We start from the raw sequence: 24,899 nt of genomic DNA on the forward strand, positions 1-24,899 counted from the left end.
TTTAATACGAATGGAGGGCAGGAATCATTTCAATTTACTTGTTATTCTTGTTCTTTTGTTTTCCTCGTTTGGTTTTATGTTTAGCTATCATGTTGATTGGTTATGTACCATATAATATATGTATGCATGTGTATATGTGTATATATGTGTATATCGATCGATCGATAGATAGATAATTATTGTATCGTACTTGTACATGTATATTGGTAAAAATTGTTTTTGTGTTTACAAATCGTTCTCCGGCTTACAGTTTACAGTTAACAGTTAACAGTTTTCAGTTTACAGTTAACAGGCTAGTGCGCGTAGTTTGCTTGAATCGTATATCAATTTCAGAAGGAAACTCTCTATACTATATAGTAACTACATACATAATCGTATATGTAATGGTTGTTTATAATTATACGACAATCGTACCTATGCATCTGATGCTCGGCTCAGCTTGGTTACGTTACGTTGCTGTTGCAATAATTTAAATATTCCCTTTTCTAATAGACAAGTCACATTGATTCAAGGAGGTTTAGGTGTAGAGCTACAGACGTTACAGTTTAAAGGCAAAAGTATTTACTACGGAAGTGTTTGGGTCAGTAGGAGAAGTCCAAGTCTGGATACCGATTACAATAATTGTGTAGTTCTCTTAGTAATTGCATTTTAGTTACGCACACATCTACTACAAGTGCTCGTACATTTATCAAGCCCACCAACATACATACATGTACATATGTATGTTTCTATGTTTGGATCTATGTCTGCTAAATTCATGTTTCGGCTTCTTCCATCCGGTTGCGTGTTTGCGCGTGTATATATGTATGTGTGTATCTATATGTATAGTATATTTGCTGAAACTTTTGTGTCGTCGTCGCTCATCTGGTTAAGTCGATTTTAAAGATTGCTTATATGTTTCAAGGTTAGTTGCTTCCATTTTTAGTTACTTATATTCTCAAACAGTATAAACAAAAATATATATATGTATATGTATTTTTGTAAGGATATTTTCCATTTTTGTTTTTATTTTTGTTTTTTTTTGTTTTGTTTTTGCTTAGTGCAAGAAGAAGAACTTCTTCAGTGGGTTCAGTTCGTACAATAAGTATAAAATGCAATGCACTATATATTGTATATGCTTTTTTGTATGTACTCGTATGTAAGGTAAGGGTAAGTATTTTGATAAAAACTAAAAACGATAACTATAATTATACAAACATACATAATGTAGTGTATGGAGAGGAAGCAGCAAATATGCAAGCCAGACTCGAAAGCAAAAAACATAAATCCAAGTTACAAATACAAATATATATATTCCATTTTACGTAAATATTTATGTATATTGTATATATGTAGAGAGTTATCAATATGTATGTGTGTGGACAGCAACAATTCAAGATACACCATTTACGATTTAGGTTCAGGCTTTCCAATGTCCTATAAAGCTCCGGTACTGTTAATCACCGGAGTTCAAAATATTTCGTCGCACTTAATGGACATTGAGAAACCAGTCCTCATTAAGTATAGTATATCTTTATGAATATATTTAAGTTTGTGTTGTGATTTAGCAGTTATAATGAATTAAAGTGGAAAACAGTAGCATTTGCTGATCTCTCAAGTGTTAAAGGGAGAAGAAATATCTATTGAATTAATTTTTCCAGATACAGATACATTTGGTTTGTGCAGATACCCTAGTACATTTAGCCTGCTCTTTGCCTACACACACCCCTATACTATATTAGATACTTAAATAGTTGAAATCTTGGTGGTATGCATATGGGCTTTATTCATAATTGGGTTTACCATTACTCACATACAAACTAACGTGTACGAGAAGCTATTGAAGAGGTGGCGCTAGGGCGAGGCATAGAACGGGAGACGTGACTGAAAGAGCTGAGGGAAGCGACAGTTGGTTTGGCAGTTGGTTTCGTTGCTCGTTACATCAATTAAAGGCGGGTGTGTGGCTCCTCCACCTACTCCCACTCCTCTCCGTCCATTCCTCGCCGCGTTGGAGAGCCAAAGCCGGAGTAGGAGCCGCAGCAGGGGCTGATGGCGAATGCATTTGGAATACGATTACGGGGATGGGCATTCGTATGCACATGCGTAAGGGTATGGGTATGGATATTGGCATTGGAACACCAGGCCCTTGGACAAGGCCCTAAGCTGCTTGGCTCTGCTGGGGATTGGCTGTAGCGGCTGCTGCCGAACCGGGATTGCTGGCAGCAGGAGTGCTGCCTATCGACGATCCTCCATTGGCAGTGGCCTGAGTCTGCTGCTGCTGCTGCTGATCAGCGCCGTCAAAGTAATCCGAGGCGTTGCCACGGCAAATGGGGCAAGTGCGATTGGACTGGAGGATGCGATTAAGCCAATTAGTTAGTTGATATCTCTGTTCTCAGGTTGCAATTTCGGACTCACCCTTAACCATTTGTCGACACACTTGGCATGGAACTCGTGGGAGCAGGGCAGGACACGCAGAAGCTGCTTTAGCTCGAAGTCGCACATGCAGACCACACAAGATGTTTGATCACCTGCCAGAAAAATATACAATTGCTGAGCGTTTCCCCTAGATTCACTATACAACATGTACACTTACCATTGTGCACTTCCGGGTTGTATTTGTAGCTGGGCAGCTGATCGATCTCGTTGCGGGTGAGACCGCGTGGCTTGGCCTCGCCCAGGCGCTCAGCCAGACTGAGCAGCGCCTCGTAGTTCTCCGTCTCGTTGGTGTCCCCGGAGCTCAGATCGTGTTGGTTGTATGGCGACAGCGGGAACATGGCCCTGAAAGAGACATCAGCCAGAATTAGTGATTTAAGCTTCGTTGGTTCCGGCGTAAACCTACAGGAAGTTAAGCAAGAAGCCCGGATTGATGATACCGGCCGTTGTCTGGATTTGCACGGGCGCCTGATGGGCGGCCAGCGATTGCGGCGGCAGAACATGCCGGTGTCCATGGTTGGCGGGCCAGAAGCGCGGTATGCGCCGATGGGGCGGGAATGTACGACGCTCCGATGAGATGATGACATGCTGCGGTCCAGCCGACATCTGCGACAGTTGCCCAGCGGCAGCGGCCGCCGCCGCCGTGGAATGTAAGTGGTGAGTGGCTGCCGCCGCTGCAGCACCGCTAATAGGTGTGATGTGAATTCCGGGCGGCAGCTGGTGTGGATGGGGATGGGCGTGGGCGTGGGGGTGGGCATGCGGTCCTGGGGCTGGTCCGGCGCCTGCTGCATGGTGCCCGTCCATGTGGTGGGCACCTGGCGGGTCAATGGGAGTCAAGTTGGCTACGGCAATGGCGGCTACATCTCGCTGCTGCTGCTGAGCCGTGAGCGTGGCCTGGGCCAGCATGTGCTGGGCAGCAGCCGCAGCGGCGGCCATCTGCGTGGGCGTCGGCACCTGGGTCACCTGCATGGGCGCGGCGGCGGCCAGGCCGGGTGGGGCCGCGGGGAACGGCTGCGTGTATACACCGTGGAGGTGGCATGGGGCCAGTCGTGCCTGTGCTGGCATCGGGTAGGTGCAGAAGGAGGCCCAGAAAGGCTCCTGGCGCAAGGCCAGACTAACAGGCACCTGGTTTAGATTGAGGTCGACCATCAACGAGGCGGACGGCGGCGGCGGCGCATAGCCCACCGTCTGCTGGTGGTTGGGCGGCTGTGGCGGTGCCTGCACCTGCTGCAGTATAGTCCCAACCGAGCTGCTCGAAGGTCCTCCGCCGCCTGCATTGCCGCCCGGCATCGCTCCATTGCCGCCCAGCTCCCAAGGGGAGCGCTGCGAATGCGTCGGCTGCTGCTGCTGGGCCGAATAGTGCTGCGGCTGATGCTGGTGGTGGTGCAGCTGGTGGTAGTTAGGCGGTTGCTGCTGCGTCTGGTGGATCTGCTGGGCGTATTGCTGCTGGCCCGTGGAGGTGGCCACATCCCGCAGCCGCGGGCGACGAAGTGGAGGACTTCCCTGCTGCATCTGGAAAGGGTAACCAAATACTTAAGTCAGTATATGATTATTATAAATGGGATCTCTGCACCAAAAATACCTGAGCAAGAAGGCATCGGTGCGGGGGCTGTGCACCGCCCTGCGGGCGACCCGAGATCCGGCGACGCTTGCGCGAGGGACTGTCCGAGTTGAGGCCCACGGGTCCGTTGTTGAGCGACAGGGCTGAGCCCGATAGCCCAGAGCCAGAAGGCATTTCACCCATTAGACCCGGACCACCTGTTGATGTAGATGCACCGTTATTGTTGTTGTTTCCGTAGCCATTCCCCATATGCTGATAATGGGATCCGTTTCGACCATAGCCACTGCCTGGGCCGCCGCCATTGCGCATAAAGTTATACGAGGATCCATCGGCTCGATGGTCGGGACCACCTTGATCCTGATTGCCAAAGTGCTGGGATGGGATTGAGACGGGATGCGAAATTATTAATCGACTACTGCTGGAGAAGTGTATGGTGGGGGAAGGGGGGGTGTACCCACGTTATTATTATTATTCAGATTCCTGTCATTGTAGTTGCGCTGGTGGTGGCCGGGATTGTTGTGACTGTTCATGGATGCGGATGCATTGTTCAGATGATTATCGGGCATGTGGCGACGGTTGTGGTTGTGTCCATTGTCCCTCGACAGTGCTGGACACACGCCTCCGCCTCGACGATAGTTCATGTAATCGGGTGGTCCGTTTACATTACCGTTAGCGCTACCGTTGCCGTTGCCGTTTCCGTTTCCGTTGCTGTTACCAATACCGTTATTACTGTTACTGTTGATGTTGATTCCGTTGCCATTGCCGCCGCGATTGTTGTAGCCGCGCTGGTGGTGACTGTGACTGGGTCCCGAGGAGGAGCCCTGTCCTTGGTTGTGGCTATTGATGGGTGCGGATGCAATATTAATTTGATGTTGTTGTTGAGGCAGCATTGACGACGAGGACGACCCATAAGGAATTATATCGGTACAAGAATTTACATTCACAACATCAGTAGGATTACTATTTGTTGTTTGTGGATTGGTTGAATTGAAAGTTGTTGCGTTTGTTGAATTTGAATTCGAATTCGTTCGTGTTAGCGGGAGGGATTGGCGATTAGTCTGTTGCTGTGGTTGTGGCTGATTGTGGTGTGGATTGTGGTGGCTCTGATGTGGGCTTTGCCGATGATATTGATGTGGATGTGGATGTGGATGGGGGTGTGGATGGGTATGAGGAGGAGGCTGGGCATGTGGCTGATTCTGATTCTGGTTCTGGTTCTGACTACGAATGGGGACGAAATGATTAAGGCTGCTGTGGCCATGGTTGCCATGATCGTTGGGACGTGGATGTGGATGTAGATGGGGACTTGCAGGACTGGTGGCAAAGGACACTACGAGAGGTGAGTGGCGTTGACTGGGTGGCGGGGGCGAAGGGTCCGATGCGGGACCAACTGTCAGACACAAGCGGGCGGGATTCAGTCGGACCACGGACACGGACATGGAGCCGTATGTGTGGGTTTGTGCCCCGCTACTGTGGCAAATGTCAAAGTAGTTGCTATAGTTATTCGGATTTAGATTGAGATCAGGAATCGGGTGATTGTGGCTTCGACTGCTGTGGTGGTTCTCTTGTGTGCTTCTCGAGCTGATGTTTTGGTTAGTATTTGGTGAGTATGTTGAGTACGCGTTTAATGGGGGGCTGTAGCTGTTATACTGAGGTGGGGCAGAGTTATTATTCGGATGCGGATGCGGAGGCGGGTGGGGCTGGGACTGAGACTGAGTCTGAGATTGAGGGTGCTGGTGATGAGTGGTGGTTGTGTGACCTTGACTGTGGACGCTGTGGTGGTGATGATGATGCGCTTTGCTATTGTTATAAATACAAGTTCCGCTAGAATTACTTGTTTGTACATCGCTGGATTTTCGATTTAGGTTTGCAGTTGCGTTTAGATAATATGTAATACATAAATTACGTATATAGAGAGTATAATATTCGGTTTACGAGATACAGTTGAAAATGGTTCAATCAAATCAATGCAGTAGCAGTGTGTGGTAGTATAAACACAACCCATATATAGTTATTTTGTATGCATATACATGTACAGGTAGTAGGTAGTAGTAGTAGTAGTAGTAGTAGTAGTAGTGTATATATGCAGAGTGGTAGCCACACACATATACGTTATTTATATAGTTTTTATTTTGCAGTATTTTTCGGTTTTTGGTTTTTTTTTTTTATATGAAGAAGAAAGAAAAACGAAAAGATAAAAATAATATATATGTAAATGGCAAAATGCAATAATTAGATTATTAGTTTAATATAGATATATATATATATAATATCAATATGTACACACACATAAATATACGAGGTATAGCGGCAATGCGTGCATATGCAGCCGAGTCTACACGGCGGAGTAATACTAGTAATGGTAATGTGGGATCTATAGTCTGTCTATATATGTATTTATATATTTATTCCCGATATGCATATGTGCATTTTCACGATGTACGCGAAGATCCAATAGCCGATATATGTAGCCACATATATCCTGCATATGCACGCATCTCTACTACACACACCATATGCATTTTTAGTATAAAACAAATACGTACGTACTAATTTGTTTTCACATCGTTTGCTTTTCTATTTGTCTTTTGGTTGAATGTTTGGTTTTGAATGCATTTTAGATGGAAATTTGGTTAGTTTGCTATTTTATTTATTTATTTGTTTCTGCTTTGTTTGAATGCACACTACGCTTTTACCAAAACGGAAATCAAAACAACAAAATGCCAATTGCATTGCACACTCTTCCGTACTATTCAAATCGAACGGAACGGAGCGGAATGGAATGGAATGGAACGGAACGCAGCCGAACAGAATTGAACGTAACGTATGTAACGGCAACCCGAACGTAAGACAACGTAAGGCCGCTCGCACTAGCTAAACACGAGAGAGAAATGTTGGATACGTACATACGAGTATATATGTATATAGTTTTTTTCAGAGAGAGGTATATATATATATATATATGTATATATATATAGAGAAATAAGAGATATAGACAGAGAGAGAGAGAGAGTGCTGGTCATGCTCCAAAACTATACAAAAGAGAAACGCAAAACGTAAATAAACTGGTAAAAAAAGAACTCGTATATATGTAATTTACTGTAAGCTCGAGCTTTTTCAGCCGTGTGCGCCGCAGAGGTGGATGGATGTCCTCAGCCTTACGAGTACGTGTGTAGACGTAAGCACAACCGTAACCGTAACCGTAACGTAACCGCATGCGAATGCAAAGCTTTGACAAATACTTAGCGGGGTGAGAACAGATCCGAGTGATCGGCTAAACAAAATGTAATTATATATTTATGTATACCTACGAGTATTTACATACATACGTATACGGCACACAGCAAGAGAGATAAATATAGAGAGAGAGAGAGAGAGGTGGGCCGAGGACAGGGGGGCGGGCGTGGGCGTTGGCGTGTCTAAGCGCCAAATATAATCGTGTCAACGGCAACACTTACGGACTAGATGCAAAAGCTGCAATTGCAACTGGCTATAAACCAAAGAACAACTGAGTAGAATGACAAATCAATTACAGAGTAGTACTGGATAAACAGAGTGTGACAAAGACCATACTACAATGCTTTACTGTACTTTATGTTACACACACACACACACGCGCACACGCACTGACACTGACACACACGTATACGTATACAAACAGTAGAAGAGTAGAAGAGAGATAATTGTTGTGGAAATAAAAATTGTGGAAGGGAAGGACAGGGAAGGAAGGGCAGAAACGAACGCATGTTTGCACTATTGTAAGAGCACGAGTACTATTTAAAAAAGAGTTATTGGATTTATCTGGTACGAGTATTGGTACAAGGTTTGGTAATTTGTTGGTTTGCACTGTTAAGGTTTAATTAAATTATTTCATTTGGTTTGGAAGTTCTATTGGGTACATTTAAACTGTTGGTTAAACATTCTAAGCCGCAGTGTGCAAAATGCAAATAAATAAGTAAAACATTAAGCTGAGTTTGTTGATCATTTTGGCAAGATACGAGTATGTATGTAGACCCGACTCGGAGCGGATGGACTAGACTGGACTGGACCTACTGCAGGTAAGCAAATTACATCAATCAATCCATCAATATAGTATGTACTTAGCTATCAATCAAGAAACTCAACTAAAATGCATATCATTCATAAAATGTTGAATTGAAAAAAAATTACAACTATTTACGGTACGGTTTGGATAAAGAGGAAATTTTGTAACTAAATTCATACTTGGCTTGCACTTTTTCACGCTTGCATTTCATATAGGTAGTATATTTAATTTTTTATCATCGCATTATGCTTGTTTTTAATTTTGTTTCGACTGGTTGGTTGATTCTTGTTGCTGGATAGTTTTAACGTACAGCATGGAACTTGAAGCAAAACTATGCGCAAAACGAAAATAATATTAACCAAATCATAGGTATGTAACGATAATAGATATGTAACAGAATCGTTGGGTTCAAGTGGCCTATTGTCTGGCTTTGGGACTGGGACTGGGACTGGGACTGGGACTGGGCTGCGACTGGAGTCACTGAGAAAAAGGAACTCTTGGGCTCCATGAGTACATGGCTATTTTGTATGAACGGAGTCAAATTTGAGTGGTTCAATAAAAGGTGAGGGCACAAATCTTTTGATAGCCATATTGGGAAAATCTTTTGCGTAAAAATCCAACATGGTAGGCGAACCGTGGAGGTCCATCATGATGGGCACTATGGAATCCCCTGAGGGATCCGATAAGAGAGGATTTCAATTACTATTATTTAGAACGAACAAATCCTAATGCTGAGAGCTTTCGCTGCTCTCATATGTATGTATATATATATATATATGTATATGTATATTCAGTTATCCCCCAATTTTCGGTGATGCATGAAAAGCACTTACACTTACATATGGCTACGCGCTTTCCACTTGACGTTCTTCTTCACGTTTCCACAACCAATACTCGTTATATAGAATAACTTAACATTAACAGATGTATTCTACGGACGGGCTGCCAACTATTGTGAACAAAGCGAACATCTTATAGCGGTAGAGTGATTAAGGTAACAGCTGCCTGAACAAGACAGTCAGTGTGAAAGAAGGAAAGGATTTCGATGGCGATTAAGGCAAGCCCCCTCCTCGCGGGAGGCACACTTGGCCGTCAAGGATGCTGATGTTCTGGATGGGCAGGAGAAATAGTGAATAGAGAGAGAGAGAGAGAGAGAGGGAGGGAGAGCATGCTGGTAAGTACTTATGTATGAAAGTCCGTCAAGCGCGCTTTACTTAAACTCAAGAAGCTTGTTGTAGAAAGAAACGACTACGAAACTGAAGAGAAAGTTCTACAAAATACGTTTTGGTCGCCATTTTCAAGTGCTTTTCATGCATTTTCTTGGGGAATTCTTTTTTTTGTTATACGAAACATTGAACGTTCTTTAAATGGTTAAATTCGAAATAAAGAGTTTCTGATTCTGTTATTACGATATCGTCTACGGAATTTCACACGTTTCAAATGCTTGTATTGGAGTAGAAGCGGTTAGAGAATGTACATACGATTACATTTATTTAAATAGAAATAAAAAACTTTTCTTGCTGTGGTGTATGGTCGATCGTGTGTGGGGGTCGGGTTGTTGGTAGGGCTAGGGATGTTCATATGTATATGTATGTGGTATGTGATGTGAATGCAGAGATAGATACAACGATAATTAGTAATCATGGTAATTGGGTTTTAAGTGGATTAAATGTGCCAATCTCGACGAAGAACAAAACACAAAATGTACAGTACGCAAGAGAACGTAAGAGAGTTACAAATGATCAAGAAGTAACAGTAACAGTATTCATTATTTTATGTGGCGCCACCTTTGATGGCGATGCAAGCTTTATTATTTAGTGCTTCGAAAATTCAACGGTTAGGACCAATTAAATGTTTGGTTTGATTCAATTCAATTCAATTTGATTTTTACTACACGCGACATTAATTACAAAATTCTCCCTTTAGCCTAAAAGCGATTTTCGATTCGGTTTCATTTTAGGTGTGGTTGGTTACGAAGTAGATAGATAGAGATAGAAAGTAGATAAACTGTTCTAGTCGTGGGGAGCGTGGTAGGAGAAAACGGAACGAGTTACAAGGACATGTTTGGTTATTTATGGCAGATCGAGGCATCGAGGATGGGGCATGGGGATCGAGGGGATCGTGGGGGTTCTCGGGAGCGGAGGGGATTATTTCAAATTCGCTTTTATGTCACTTAAAGCTAACATAAATTCGACCGATCATTGGGATCGAATCGAGTACAAGATCTAACGCAAGCGGCTCTCGGCTCTTACCAATTTGGGTTTCGGCCGTCGTTTGCATCTTTGTTATTGTTGGCATTGTTGTTGTTGTTGTTGTTGTTGTTGTTTCCGCCGGATTCATTGCCACGCCCCATCACATTGACATTGCACCAGGGACTGTGACCCGGCATTAGGCTGTTGCTGGTTGACCGCTGCTGTTGCAGCTGCTGAAGCTGCTGCTGCGACTGTTGCTGGGGGTGCGGATGGAGATGTGGATGCGGATGCGGCGAGTAGAGAATGCGGCCACCGCCACGATGCGACCGTGCCGAGGAGGAGTTGCGGGAGAAGGGCCGCCGACTGCTGCCCCCATGATTGTTGTTGTTGTTGTTGTTATTGTTATTGTTGTTCCCGTTGCCACCATTGGCATTGGAGTTGAGCATGGCGCTGCGCTGCTCTCAGAGCTTCTGGCTCCTCGAAAGATAGTTCCCTCGTCCTGTTGTGCGACGCCTGCGATGGAGTCCGAGTCCGAATCGACCTGACCTATTCCCCACTTACTTGTACTTGTATGCGCTGCGCCGCGTCTGATTCTGCTTCTGTTGCTGCTGCTGCTGCTGTGGCAGCTCTTGTTCTTACTGTTTTTCGACTTGTAATTGTACCTTTCTTGGTTTTGCTATATTAACGCAGCCTGTGGGGGTGTAGAAGAAAAGAGGAAACCGCTTTTACAGTCAGCTGAGCTCTAAGTTACTATTTGGTGTTTGGTTTATTTGTTTGTACGAGTATTTGCTTATGTAGGAAGGTGGTAATCTAAGCCGGACCCGCGCTCCAGAACAGAAAGCAAACAACCAACAAGCCAACATGCTCAATAACAAAACATTTATGGTTCTCTAGTAGGCAAAATACTTACTTACATATGTATATGTATGTACGTGGGTAAGGATAATAAAATATATAGTATATGTGTGTTTGTATATGTTTGTTTTTATGTGTGGCTATATGTAAATATTCGTTGTAATCGTAATAAATAAAACAGCAACAATTTTCAGTTTCGTTCAACAGTGTAGCTTTAATATATTGTCAATTATATGATATGAACTGAGATGAGATACGTGCGTGGTTAGTCTTTCAACTAAAGGTATACGAGGTCGGACTAAGAGACAGTTCGGTCCTAGGCAAGAAAACGACACCTTTTCTTTTCTTTTCTTTTCATTTCTGTTTAGCTAGTGTAGTAAAATTTTTCCAAAAATAGCCAAGCCGATCCATGGGATCGAGTCGAGTACGCTTTTGGTAGGTGACACGTAAGACGGCTTTTACAACTTCTTGTGGAAAATGCTCCTGTCCGATTCAGTGGATCTGGTGCCCAATATTTAATGGCTCTCTTATAAGTTTTTAAATTTGGCAATCTCGTGTTTTGGCGTATGCACATTGCAGTAATCATTCGTAGCTTGGTAGCTCTGACATCGAACGTAATATGAGTCCAGAAAATAATATTCTAATTTTTACTAGGTCTCTCAATGCACATCATAAGAACAGGAAGACATTTTTATTACATTTGTATTCTCGAGACAATATTTGTACAGATGTACAGTTTCCAAAGGCATGATTGACTACGAGTAAACCCAATCAAGGGTTAAAATTCGAAATGCTCGTAGCTCGTACTTTTTGTTGTACTTTGTTTCAATGTGTTTTCTTGCTTGGATCAAAATCTCTTCAGTCCGTCTCCGCATGTAGATACATACGTATGTATATACGATATATATATATGAAGATACAGTACGATATATAGTTAACAGTTAAACATATGTGTGTGTAAGTGTGAGTAAAGTAAAGTCCTCCTTCTGAAAGTGTGATAAGCAAGAACAACAAATTGTACACTTTCAGCGATTCCAGTTTTTGAGTTGTTAAACACGATAACCTATCGTTAAGCGCTGCCCCTCCCCTCATACATCAGACATACGAGTATATACATACATAAGATATTTATCTCTATGGGTGTGGACGTTGTGTGCTTAACATGAATGTGTAAACTGAACATAAACAATATTAGTGGGGATTGGGGAGTGGAAAGGGGGATTGGGGATTTATTGGTTTGGTTTCCTTCGAGGAATACGGGAACATGAGAATATGGATGGATGGGTGTGAGGGGTGGAGAGGGCAGGATGACTGATTACAAACTTATCACTTATCGCTTTGTGGGCGGGGGGGCAGTTAGTACAATTAAAAGATTCCAGTTGAGAGAGCGACAGATAAGAGAATTACACTTAACGTACATGTGTTTGCGCTGTGTTTGGGGTGTGTTTTGGTTGGGGATATGTGCTCTATAAGTAGGTAATATACTATTTAAATACTACGCGCAAAGAAGGAAACGAACATGTGCAAAGTAAAACAAACAGTGTGACAGAGTTGTGTAGTTATATTGTAAATATTATATATGGATGGGGGGTTAGATCGTATTGGAACCATTAAAAAGGAACGTACATGTAGACGAATACAAATAATTACAAGATGGCTATTCCAAAATGGTACATGTTTAAAATATTTTGTTCTTGGTATTTAATCTTTTTTCTCTTTTATTCTACAGGATGGCTAAATGGAAACTGCAAGCCCCTTTTAAAATATTAATGAATGCAAGAAAATCACGCTTATAGTAGTACTCGTATGGCACGCTGTTTCTGCTGGTTTGAAAATGATAGCAATTTTAATCGGGTTGCAATTCCATTAGGCCAAGCTTTATGCTTTTAATTTAGTGTGTTTTAAAAATGTACAAAAAACAAGCTTACAAACTAAAGCCGTTCTGTCGCCAGTTGCAGTAGACGGTTGATAGATTGGTTGTTGGTTGATTTTTCGATTGGTTTTGGTTTTGTTTTCGTAGGCAGTACGAGGACTATTCGTTTACATATATAAGTTGGCTAGTCAGCTTGAGCTTTGGGTTGAGTTGAGTTGAGTAGAGGTTGAGGTTGAGGTTGAGGTGTGTGCAGTTTTTTTTTTCAGTTTGCATTTGCAATTGCGCTTTGCGGTAGTTGGTCAGTGAGATTGAATACAGATACAGCAATGACAATGTCAACGGCAACGGCAACGGCAATGGCGGTCTTATGTGGTACATAGTATGTATTTAGTATACATTTCGGTTTTAGTTGTTGATATTTCAGTATCGGTTTGTTTTTACATGTGGATATACGAGTCAAAGAAACACTTGATGATCGGAAGTCATTGAGAGACGTGTGTGTTAAAGAAGCGGGAGCACGTCTGGCCACGGCCGTTAAAAATGCAAATTTACCACCAAAACCAGCAATAAAATATTGTATGTATGCTAAAAACAAAGAAAATAAAAGTAAAAGAAAACATTTGCTATTACATTCGGTTGAGAAACTAATTACTGGGATTTTAATTTTGGACTATTATTCTTTTAGTTTTGTTAGCATTACAGTATGTACGAGTATATGTAGGATAATATTCAAATATATTGACTATAAATATTGTATAAGCCTTGTTTTTAATTGCGGCCAATGAGTAGCGAATGCCAATGTTATGTAAATTAGATGTAAGAAATTAGGCAGGGCAGGCAATAAATATATTGTACAAATACTGGTCTATTATAGCGATTATGGTTGTAATTGTGGTTCAATTCGTGTGACTTGAGGGAGGTCAATCCACCGGACTCGGAGGAGAGGCGAGGAGAACTAGTAGTGCGTGCGACTGGAGCTAGGGGTACTCAAGTGCTTGGGACAGGGTCGGATCGGTCTCGGCTGGACGACACTCTCCACAAAACGACAAAGTGCCCCCCCTCTTAAAATAAAAACAATAAATTATAAAAATATATACATACACACAGGCAAAGTATTCCAGAGTCCGGACCGACCCCACCAACGCACACACACACACTAACAAAGCTTTCACAGACGGACGAGAGCAAGAGCAGCTGGAGAGCGACGAGAAATCCAGAGAGCACACACACAAAGAAAGTAAGAGAGAGGTGTGCACTGGTATGCGTTCTTTCTTGTTGTTGCTATTGCGTAGTCATGGCAGTCAACGGCTCTTTTTCTTCGTTACACACATTCGATTATATGAATGTGAATATGTATACTATAAAAGCTCGCTGGCTGGTTTTTGGCAATTACAATAGCGTTTCAAAATACGATGATGGGGCAAATTGTGTCTGTGTATATCCAATATGCTGTACACATGCATATGTATGCATGTATAGCATATATGTTAATATTGGCCCCCCATCAAAACATGTTCATAACTACACTTTACACTCTCGCACACACACTTATACTTGGGCCAGGCCACTGCTAAATTTTTCAGAAAATAAATATTATTACACACCAGACACTAGCGAATCTAATACCAGCCCGAGCCCTCTCTGAACGCAGACAAAGACGTATGTAAGTGCTTCTCTCTTCTGGCTGTGGCTCTGAGTATAGATATGGATGGAAAATCGAAACTCTGTGTCCAAAGTGCTCCCCCCGCAGCAGAGTACGTACAAAATCAACACAAGTTCACACACACATACACACACACACACACACACACACACAAGTGAACTCACAATGACAACCACTTCGTCACCAGCAGATAAAAAAGCTGTCACTAAACAATTGCGTTTTATGTAATTTCACTACATACATACTTTAGGAAAGGAGCACAATTTATATTATGTATATTACTTTTATTTTTATTTATTTTATTTTTATTATATTTTCTTTATTTTTGGGAGTTTACCTTTTTATGTATGCTGCAGTGTGACTGCGGATTTATCGTTAAAATATACCGTCCGACCCTCAGAAATATGCCAAAATATACCGTCTCACTTAAAAAATATACCGTAAATATACTGTCGAAGTCAAGTTCTGTTATACATATTCCTCGATTTTTTATATTGCGTAGTATATTACAAGCAATTCTGATCTCTCAGCCCTCCCCACATAATTTTCTCCCATTAACGAATCAATTTTCTACTTGGCCGGTTTGTTTTGAATACTTGACTTGTTTTCTTGCTACGGCGATTGCTGTTTTTGCTCCTGATGAAAGAACTTAGCCCACTTAAGCCCCCTCTATTAAAATAGCTCAGCTGCTTGAGGTAAATGGCGGAATATATTAACGATTGCAAGTTCATGCGATCTTTCCTCTGAACTTAAAAAATAAACACTATATCTTTCTCCTGCACTGCGCTAACGTTATTATATTTTCATTATTTTCGGTGGAAAATTGAAGTACCTCCTTGGCTTATAATAGGTTAATCGTTTTCCGTCAAGGATTGGAAACCATATTGCTCAATTTTGATGTTCCGTCTAATATTATTAGCTATATAGAACATTTAGCCATGCCGACATAGTTTCATACGATTGATGAATCATTTTTCTACTTAACTGGCTTATTCTTAATACTTGCTTTTACTTGATTTAGTCTAAAAAAGGTTTTAGCGAAGCATGTCTAACAAATAAAACGTAAGAGAAAAATCATTACCATTGCTCAATTTTGATATTCCGTTGAATAATGCTGACTAATTAAAACCTTTAGCTTTGCCCTCATAATTTTAGGCCATTGATGAATACATTTTCTACAAGACTGGCTATTTTTAAGTACTCCCATTTATAGTACTTTGACTGCAGCAAGGTTTAAACAAAAAAGGTCAGGTAAGTGAGTATGGAATGTCACGTCAACCGGAGTTTGGGCATAGGTATACCCTATTTGGTTAATATAATATGAAGAAACTGTTTTAAAACGTAATTAATAAATAAATTATCTCAAATTGATATGGTCTAGACATATTCATGCATATGGTTAGGGTCTTGTATATCTTGATCCCGATACCCATTCTTGGTTTCTGTAAGAAGACCACAACCTTCAAAATATCGTTGAAATACCTCTAAATCAGAGACTGACTAGTTTTTGCCTTTATTTGGTACATTAGATGACAAACATTCTCTCAATTTTAGAACATCCATGCTCGATCCGCGCCATGTTGAGGAACAGTGCTGCTCGATTTCTCGGCACATGAGTCTGGCCCATAAAAATTGACTGTTGCCAGGTACATAAGACGTAAGAAAACGTAAGTGAGTATGGAATTGTTGAGCTGAAAAAGGACATTGTGGCGAGGAAAAATCCCATCAGAGGAAATCCCAAAAAGGTCCCACCAAACTTAAGCGCCAAATGGAAATTGTTTGAAAGTGAATGAGCAAAAAGGATTTAAATGCAATCTATTGGAATAAATGATACACGTAAGTACGATTGGAGAGCGAAAATTCTAAAAACCTGCGTATGGAAGTTTCTATACCCTTACTTCATAAATATACATTTGAAAAAAATATATTGATGATAGCCTACTTAAGCCCCCTCTATTTAAACAGTTCAACGACTTTAGCTAAATGACGGAAAATTTAGCTGATTGTAAATTCTTCTTGAAGATTCATGCCATCTTTTCTCTGAACTTAAAAAGACCACGATATCTTCCACCTGAACTGCGCTAAAATTATTAAATTTTCATTATTTTCGTTGGAGTATTAAAATACCCCCTTGCTATTGGATTGGAAACCATATTCCTCCATTTTGATATTCGGTTTAATATTAATGGCAAGCTAGAACTCACAGAACTTAACGTATAACTTTTTGCGATTGATAAATCAATTTTTTTCACGAGATGGACTTCCTTTTATTGGATTTTTTATAAAACATGGTTAAGCAAAAATCAGCACTGATAACACGATTTGAGAGAGCGATGCACATACACTACTGGCCAAAAAAATAAGTACATCGGTGTAGTGGTAATTTGTTATGGAATGGCTCGAATTTTTGTAAATATATGGATGTAAATTGTTTATATTTGGGAAGGTTACAGTCCTGCCAAATATTTAATTCAAAAATTAAAGTGGGGAACCGTCTTTATTAAATTCAATGCTAAAATTTTTGCTGGATGGCCATTTTTGGTCTGGTCAAAATAATAAGTACACTGGTGTCATTTTCAAGTTTTAATGGATTTGATAAGGATTTGGTCAAAGGCTTGTCGGTTTTAATTGACTTCTTGCATATTCAAGTACAAATGGTTAAGAACGGAGGCCGATACATCGCATAACGGATCCTGTGACCCAATTCGGGTATAAAAACATATTGACAGATATTATGCAACCTTATGCTGAGAAAAACATGCCCTTGGGATGGGTCTTTCAATAGGACAATGACCCAAAGCACACCTCAAAGCTGGTCATAGCTTGGTTTACGGAAAACAATGTAAGCGTTATGACTTGGTCAAGTCAGTCTCTAGACTTCAATCCAATTGAAACCTTTGCGGTGACTTGAAAAGTCGAAATGGTACAAATACTTTTTGAAAAGCCAAAGAACTGTCGGGAATATTTGCAAAAAACGTGGTATGAGATTCCAGTGGAGACTTGCCGCAAAGTTATTGCTAGTATGCCAAGAAGAATGGCCGAAGTCATCCAAAATGAGTGTGGCTATACAGGATACTAGTATAAGATTATAAATAATAAGGAAAAATGTTTATACGCTTTTAGTTTTTCGCTTTGTAGAATTTCGGTACTTATTATTTTGGCCAACCCTGTTTATGTTTTCAAGGTCTAATCGATAATAAAATATATATTTGTAATGAAAAATGCTTATGATAAATATTTTTATAGTCTACTGTAGGTTAGAAAACTAAAAGTAAATTTGATTTTTTTAAATTATGTTTATTAGAAAAGTTTTATAAGACGTGAAAGAAAGCTCATAAGCGGCCAGTAGTGTATCAGTTTATATGCGTTGCTAGCGTATTATCTGTGCGGTCATCGGATTAGTCCTAACATTCGTTTAATACTAATTAAGTGGCCAATAGTGAACCCAGCTTTCAGGATGCCGTAATTTTTAAGTTTACAAACCTCGTCTGCGAGAGTTACACCCAATCCTTGCCCTTAAGAGAGCTGGACAGTTGCAGATCAGATGTTCCAAGGTTTCGATTACTCCATGGTCATCACATATCCCACAGCCGTCTCGGTTGGCGATGCCTAGCTTTGCAGCGTGCGACGCAGCTAGACAGTGACCAGCGAGTATTCCCACAAGCAATCTGCAGTCCTTCCGTGGTAGGTGCAGTAGTGACTGAATTTTCCAGTGCGTTCTTTGCACATGGTTTTCGTGATTCTGCAGGTGGAAGTACTCTTCTTTTCTAAAATCTACTCTGCATTTCTAAAATCGATTTGTAGCGTTCTAAGGGACGCATGTTCTCTCTCATTCTCGGTTCTGCCATGGTGGCTGGAACCCAGTAGATCCGCACTGACTTTGTCGTGCTTAGGATATCTAGTGCCTCCCTTCTCGCCAAGACATTCTGGAACTGATCGCGGACCACAGTTAGATAGAACATTAACAAATTTAAATTGCAATCAATTATTGCATCGATTTTTCGAATATTTCTTTATCAATCGATTGTCACAATGTGAGTTTGTGCAAGGAAAGTTTGTAGCTCTCAGGAGTCGCAGTTTCAGGAAATAAGGTATCAATTAAATAAATGGTATTTGTGGAGGATCTTCACGAATCTTGAAGAACCATAGCAATACAGTCCACGCTGATCACGTGTGTACTTTTAGGAGTGTTCTCAGCATGAAAATTGAATCTTAAAGTAAATGTATTTTATATACTGCGACTGCTGAGAGCTACAAACTTTCTATTACAGATTTAACGAATAACGCTTCAAACCAAATATTTTTCAACAATGTTCTTCGGAAGTAATTTAAGAAAGTTGGAATCATCTACATCAATAAAATATTGACTCTTTAATGCTGCAAATAATATATATTTATACCCAGTACTCATAGAGTCAAGGAGTATATTCGTGTAGATATAGTCATTCTCTATAAATTTTAGTTTTTCGTATCTTCAAAATTGTGGATGCCACAGATTTTCGGAGAAATTGTGATATTTTAAAACATTGTGATATCAAAGGAGACTGGACACAAAATTTGTTTTCTCTAGCTCTTATAGTCTCTAAAATCTTGACGAACAAACGGAAAATCAGACATGGCTCTATCGCTATATCGCTATATCCCTTTTTCTAATCGGAAAGCTCGCCTGCATAGCAGAAATCACATCTACACCGATCGTCATCGGAAGCACAAGTTCCGTCGTCTGGCACAGTGGCCCTGTCTCACTAGCATTACAAATCGAAATAAAATGATTTATCGAAATCTTTTTTTTTTGTTTTAATTATTTTAATCAATCCAGTGGCGCCTCTGAAGAAGCTCAGTGGCTCAACAGCCACAGTTTAAAAGAACATACATAGTTAATTAACAAATGCTAAATGCTGAATATGCCAATACTTTTGTTCGCCTTATTTTATACTTTTTCGATTAAAATATTTCACCAAATAATGAGTCAATCTTATATCGTATAAAATTACTTTTCTTGTGAAAATCACTGTATATGAAGTGTATTTACATATACTTATACTGGCTGGCAATATACAAATACAGATCAATTAGAAATGACTTCATTTATAATTGCAAATAAATTGCATAAGAAACATATAGGTGGTATACGTAAATTAGTGATTCTGTCATGCGGAAACCCACTGGGCACTCGATTAGGCATTGGGTAATTGGTACAGCATTACCATGTGGTCCAAGCTGCTTTTCAGTGCTCTCTTCGGAATTTTCCTAGCCGCCAACTTTGAAGTTAATGTAAATATCATATCTTCAGGAGGACTTTTACTATCGTAAATTAGCAAACATTGCTCAAATACTCCACAGGATGCTGTGGTCTTTAGGTTCACGAACTTCGTCTGCAAAAGCTACAACACATCCGCGTTTGTGTTCAATAACTGTCGCCTGAAGGCCGTCAGTCGGGAAAAGGTGCTTCTCAATATGAATGGGACGATACTACATTCGGTAAATAATGTATCGCTTCATGCCAAGGTTTTTAAAAAAGCAAACGGCTTCCAGCCGTGGCTTCTGGAAGGAACCATCGATGCGTGCCGATTTTTGCGAAAGACCTATAATCCGTTTATGCGTATAGTCTACAATCTTTTCAAGGAATTTTCCAATATCAACCACACATGTCCGCTTGTGGTAAGTGATATTTAAATAGTCTTGGATGCAAATCTGTGTTAAGTCTGACCCCCCACAGGGTCCACAAATTGTGAAGGATTTCTATCTGAAGCCCGAAATACTGCGACTGCCCTTTCCAACCGGAGATTATATGTTGTCGATGCAGTGGTTCTTTTATAATAGACCACAATTCGATACGAATGTTAGTTTTGCCTACGTGGAGGATCTACTGGTACTAAAAAAGAAAAACTAATTCAATATATTTTTAAAGTACAATTGAGAATTCATTTTTTTCTTTTATTGTTTGATTAAAAGTCAATTATTATGACGCGAAATGGTGGTGCAATGGCTGCCTGACTGCCTTTGGACAGAAGAATCTCATTGTCAGCTAAAAAAGGTTCCGTAATCGTAATCGTACTCGAACTTTTTTATATGCAATATTTGTTTCACTTTTGTTGCCACGCACATAATCGTAACCGATTGGAAGGATGTTGAATAGAGATTGCTGAGTAGGGTAGTTCGATATCGCACATTCCTTGTATGCAAGGCCAATATGGCCTTCAGTTATCCGAATGGGATATAGAACCGTCGAGAGTATGCTTATGAGGTTTGAAAATCCTCGAGAATCCGGAACGCTTTGTGGCTTAGAATATTGCGTCATTGCGATTCAATTCGCTTATCGATTATCGTTCGATTATTAGCAATGCAGTCCAAGCTAATGTTCTGTGTTCTATTCGGAATACTTCTAACTTCTACATTCGATTTCAATGAAACAGTTCCTGAATTATTTCGAGTTCTACAACTGTCGTCTGAAGGATGTCGGTGAAACGAAGGTGGTGCTCAAAATGAATAGGACGATATGACATCAGGCCTACGATATATTCATGGCCACACGTTCGAAAGGGCAAATGTATATAAGCGAAAGCCAAATCTACCATTTGTTAATTTAGCCTATATTTTATTTAAAGAGTTTACAAACATTAAGCACTCATGTCCGTACTTGGTAAGATATTCGAAAACTTTCTAGGTCAAAATTATTTAAAGTGTAATTTACAGGGCCTACAAATTGTCAAAAACTCCTATGTGAGACACGAACTGTTGCGTCTTCCCTTTCCAACTGGGGATTATTTGATGACGATTCGTTTATTGTGTTATTGTGGCGGAAAGTATAGAATATATATAGTAAAAGGTGTGGGGATGCGATAGCGATAGCAAGAATTAGCGATTCAATACAGGGTCGGATTGGAGACGTCGGTCTGTCTAAGACTGTTTCAGATTGAAGGTCAATTATGCAAAATGCGAGAAGTGAGATCAAGACTAAATTCAAGGCAGGCGGGCCGAATAACCCGTTCCGTAATACAAGAAAAGCGCTAGAGAGATAGAGACTGGCTATAATGTGTTACAGTGGGCAGTAGACGAAAAATAATATGGTTTTACTCCACTAATCTCTGGAGTATTGGCTAATGTTATGCTGCATAACCCAACAGTATTCGTAGAGAATCTTCTGAAGAGCTATAAAGCTATATTTTAATATTAATCAAAATTATTTTAAAGCTACAACCATTCGTTTTGAGATTCGACCTATTACGCCTTGATCGAAATTATTTTCTATAAATGAGATACATCTCTTGTTCGATGTTCTCCGGAAGTAATTTAAGCAAAATGAAACATGATCATCAACATTTTATTGACTCTTTCATGCGGGAAAAGATATTATTGTATGCCCGGTACTCCCAGAGGGTAGGGGTATATTAGATTTTTGTAGATTAAAACTTCGTCTGCGAGAGGTATACAAAAATTATGAATCGCGTTCCACAACCGCCGTTTTAAAAAAAAACAGAATATAAGCCATGAGTTTTCGAAGCTAGATTTTATACCTGTCTGTATTTTCGAAAGCGAAATCTACCCATTTCTAATATAGTCTATGGGCTGTTCAAAGAGTTTACGAATAGTAATCACACATGTCCATACCGTCGTAACATCTCATATTTGTATTAAAGTGTCCACAGACTTTCAAAGATTTGTATGTACGGTCCAACGGGGGATTATTTATTGACGATTAAGTGGTGCTTCGATAAGAAGCCACAATTTGATACGAACATAAGTTTTACATTCGTGGAGGATCCACTGAAGTGAATTTAGACCAAGAATGGATTGTGCAGAAGATCGGCTATTCCTATAATTCTAGTTTATCAGTTTTAAATCAGTGTTTAAAGTAATTAAAGCAATTAAACTCATTCAAGCGGAAATGGACATAGCATAAAATAACACGTTGATGTCATTCCAAAGTTATTATTCCCCCAAGGCAGGAACTATGCGTTTTCAGCTGATTATCTGTGCGGTCATCGGATTATTCCTAGCATTCAGCATCACTATTAACGTAAATATATGTATAATACTAATCAAGTGGACAATAGTGAACCAAGTTTTCAGGATGCTGTCATCTTCAAGTTTACGAATGCCGTGTGTGAAAGTTACAACCAATCCTGGTTCGTGTTCCACAACTGTCGTCTGAAGGCTGTCAGTCGAAGCAAAGTGTTCTTCAATATGAATGGAACGATATTACATCCGGCCAACGATATTAAAATTCATATGCGGGTTTTCAAAAAGGCAAATGGCTACAAGCCATGGCTTTTCGATGTAACATGTGATGCCTGTCTGCATTTGCGAAAGCGAAATACCCCCTTTCTATCGATAGTCTATGGGCTCTTCAAACCATATACTAACATTAATCACACATGCCCCTACGTGGTAAGAGAATATGCGTATTTCTCAGCAGTACAACATCTAAAACTCCAATACAGGGTCCACAGATTATTACAGATTTTTATCTAAGACCCGAGCTACTGCGCCTTCCCTTTCCAACGGGGGATTATATGTTGTCGATGCAGTGGATCTTCGATAAGAAGCTCCAGTTTGATACGAACATTAGTTTTACGTTCGTAGAGGATCTAATCAAGAGCAAATAGTTGGAGTTACATGCAGACGATTCCTGATCCCAACAGATCCCAACATAGAACAGTAATTCAATTTAACTTGCAAGCAATTATTGTAGCGATTTCTTAAATATATCTATGGTTATCCGTGTTTTTTCGACTTATAGGTGAATGAAACGAAAGGGAAAGAGCAACGGAAATTGGTGTCCAGTTTCGGTTAAATAAAATATGTTTAGCCAAGATCTATTGGGATGCAGTCCAAGCTGATCGCCTGCTTTTTTTCAGAGTTTACCTAACATCGAACTTAACACAAGCAAGTCTTTCAATATTTTAGAGCTACTACCTTTCTGGTCGATAAAGCCTATTTGTATTTTTATATAGTACGTGCGTCCGACGTTTGTAATTCATAGTTCTCAGAGACTATTCGAGCTATTCATATCACGCAAACACTCATATCAGCCCCATCAAATCGCGAGAAATCCCACAAACTCATGAAATTAGAAAGATTGATCATATCAGCATGATTTATTTATAAATCATTTAAGAGCTTAAAAACTAACCACACACAATTACTTAGTGGACAGAGAACCCAACAGCTACTTTTGATGTGGCGTTCCTTTCCACAACCCAGAGGATCCAGCACTCTATCGGTAATATTGAGTTGTAAGTATAGTTGGTATATAACTCGATTAGAATGCCTCAGTAAGCTTATGGGAAGGGAAGCAGAAGAAAGCGGATAGTCTGCAAGTTCTAATATGGCCGGGTACGCTTCGGACGTCTTGAGGTCGTTTTCATAGGCTTAGCGTTAGAAGTAAGGGCACAGCGCCAAATAAATGGAACCAGAACAGCAGCCAGTGTCTGACCACCCAGTTGCGGATAAAATATACCTCGATAGTCGTGAAACAGCAAAGGGATGAGTGTTTTGGCTGGGTTCATAGACGCTCCCGTCAGTTGGTTCTACGCTTGGCGGAAAGGAGGATTGGTCTGTTATTCTGAATCTGCTGTAAAGCTCCTCTTCTCCCTTACCCCAGCAAAACCACAAGCAGTCACTAAGAGTCCCATTCGAATTGGGGCCGAGTCGAGGCAGCCGCCATTCCTCACATCCCACTGAGCGCACCAGCCCAGGACAAGCACCGAAGTAAGGGTGAACTCAACGGCTAAAATTTGATAGTCAGACAGGTCGGCCATCGGGTCTTGCAGACAGACAGCCGGGTAGTTCTGCTCTGTGACATCCTTTGGCAGCATCGCCATCAGAAAGTAATAGCCGGCAAGGCCGCCGGCAAGCTGACAGGCCACATAGACCAGCATCATGTCGACGGCTATGTGGCCGAGAATGCAGCACGAAATCGAAACACTGGGATTGGTATGGGCACCCGAAACGCAGCCGAAAACATGCACCACTATCCCCACAGTCAGTCCGTATTGAAGGCTGCCAACCAAAAATCCAGTCTCCTCCGGAAAGGTCATCGCCACTCCCATGCAGCCGACTATCATCAGAAGCGCCGTGGCGGCAAACTCACCCAAAGCTCGAGAGAAAGTAGTTCTGTCCAGTATCATCGTCGAAATTGCGTGTGAGAGACGAGTGAATTTCGACAAAAATGTAAGTCTTTTGAAGAAACTACTCTCAAACAGGACTCGATTGATATTTGACACCAAATTCACGGCCTGCCACATAACTCGAAGCTTAGTTCTAGCAACTAGTTCCCGGGTACACAAAAATTCAAA

General features: G+C 40.9%; 3 protein-coding genes across 9 annotated transcripts; 1 reads left to right on the forward strand and 2 right to left on the reverse strand.

Moving 5' to 3' along the window:
* Nucleotides 1–646: 646 nt before the first annotated feature.
* On the reverse strand, nucleotides 647–24,779 carry LOC108154652 (transcription factor mef2A). Of its 7 annotated transcripts, none has more exons than XM_017284987.2 (9): nucleotides 14,936–15,018; nucleotides 12,991–13,520; nucleotides 10,268–10,898; nucleotides 4,432–5,818; nucleotides 3,995–4,345; nucleotides 2,819–3,924; nucleotides 2,573–2,757; nucleotides 2,395–2,507; nucleotides 647–2,326 (listed from the first exon to the last, which is right to left on the reverse strand). In XM_017284987.2, exons 3-9 carry the CDS (start codon nucleotides 10,651–10,653, stop codon nucleotides 2,138–2,140), a joined length of 3,717 nt encoding a protein of 1,238 aa, XP_017140476.1. In that variant the 5' UTR covers nucleotides 10,654–10,898; nucleotides 12,991–13,520; nucleotides 14,936–15,018; the 3' UTR covers nucleotides 647–2,137. The 7 variants fall into 7 exon arrangements, with proteins under 7 accessions (XP_017140476.1, XP_017140478.1, XP_033244394.1 ...); XM_017284989.2 differs by having other exon boundaries at nucleotides 4,432–4,810; nucleotides 14,936–15,015; XM_033388503.1 differs by having other exon boundaries at nucleotides 13,488–13,520; nucleotides 14,936–15,003.
* Nucleotides 18,954–20,619, forward strand: LOC108153866. The gene is made up of 3 exons (XM_017283964.2): nucleotides 18,954–19,872; nucleotides 19,942–20,259; nucleotides 20,318–20,619. The coding sequence occupies exons 1-3, from the start codon at nucleotides 19,807–19,809 to the stop codon at nucleotides 20,489–20,491; spliced, it is 558 nt and encodes a 185-aa protein (XP_017139453.1). The 5' UTR covers nucleotides 18,954–19,806; the 3' UTR covers nucleotides 20,492–20,619.
* LOC108154659 (aquaporin-2) lies at nucleotides 23,681–24,863 on the reverse strand. The gene is made up of 2 exons (XM_017284995.2): nucleotides 24,201–24,863; nucleotides 23,681–24,131 (listed from the first exon to the last, which is right to left on the reverse strand). Exons 1-2 carry the CDS (start codon nucleotides 24,846–24,848, stop codon nucleotides 23,925–23,927), a joined length of 855 nt encoding a protein of 284 aa, XP_017140484.1. The 5' UTR covers nucleotides 24,849–24,863; the 3' UTR covers nucleotides 23,681–23,924.
* Nucleotides 24,864–24,899: the final 36 nt, after the last annotated feature.

Source organism: Drosophila miranda, chromosome 2 (genome assembly GCF_003369915.1).
Source record: "Drosophila miranda strain MSH22 chromosome 2, D.miranda_PacBio2.1, whole genome shotgun sequence".
NCBI lineage: Eukaryota > Metazoa > Arthropoda > Insecta > Diptera > Drosophilidae > Drosophila > Drosophila miranda.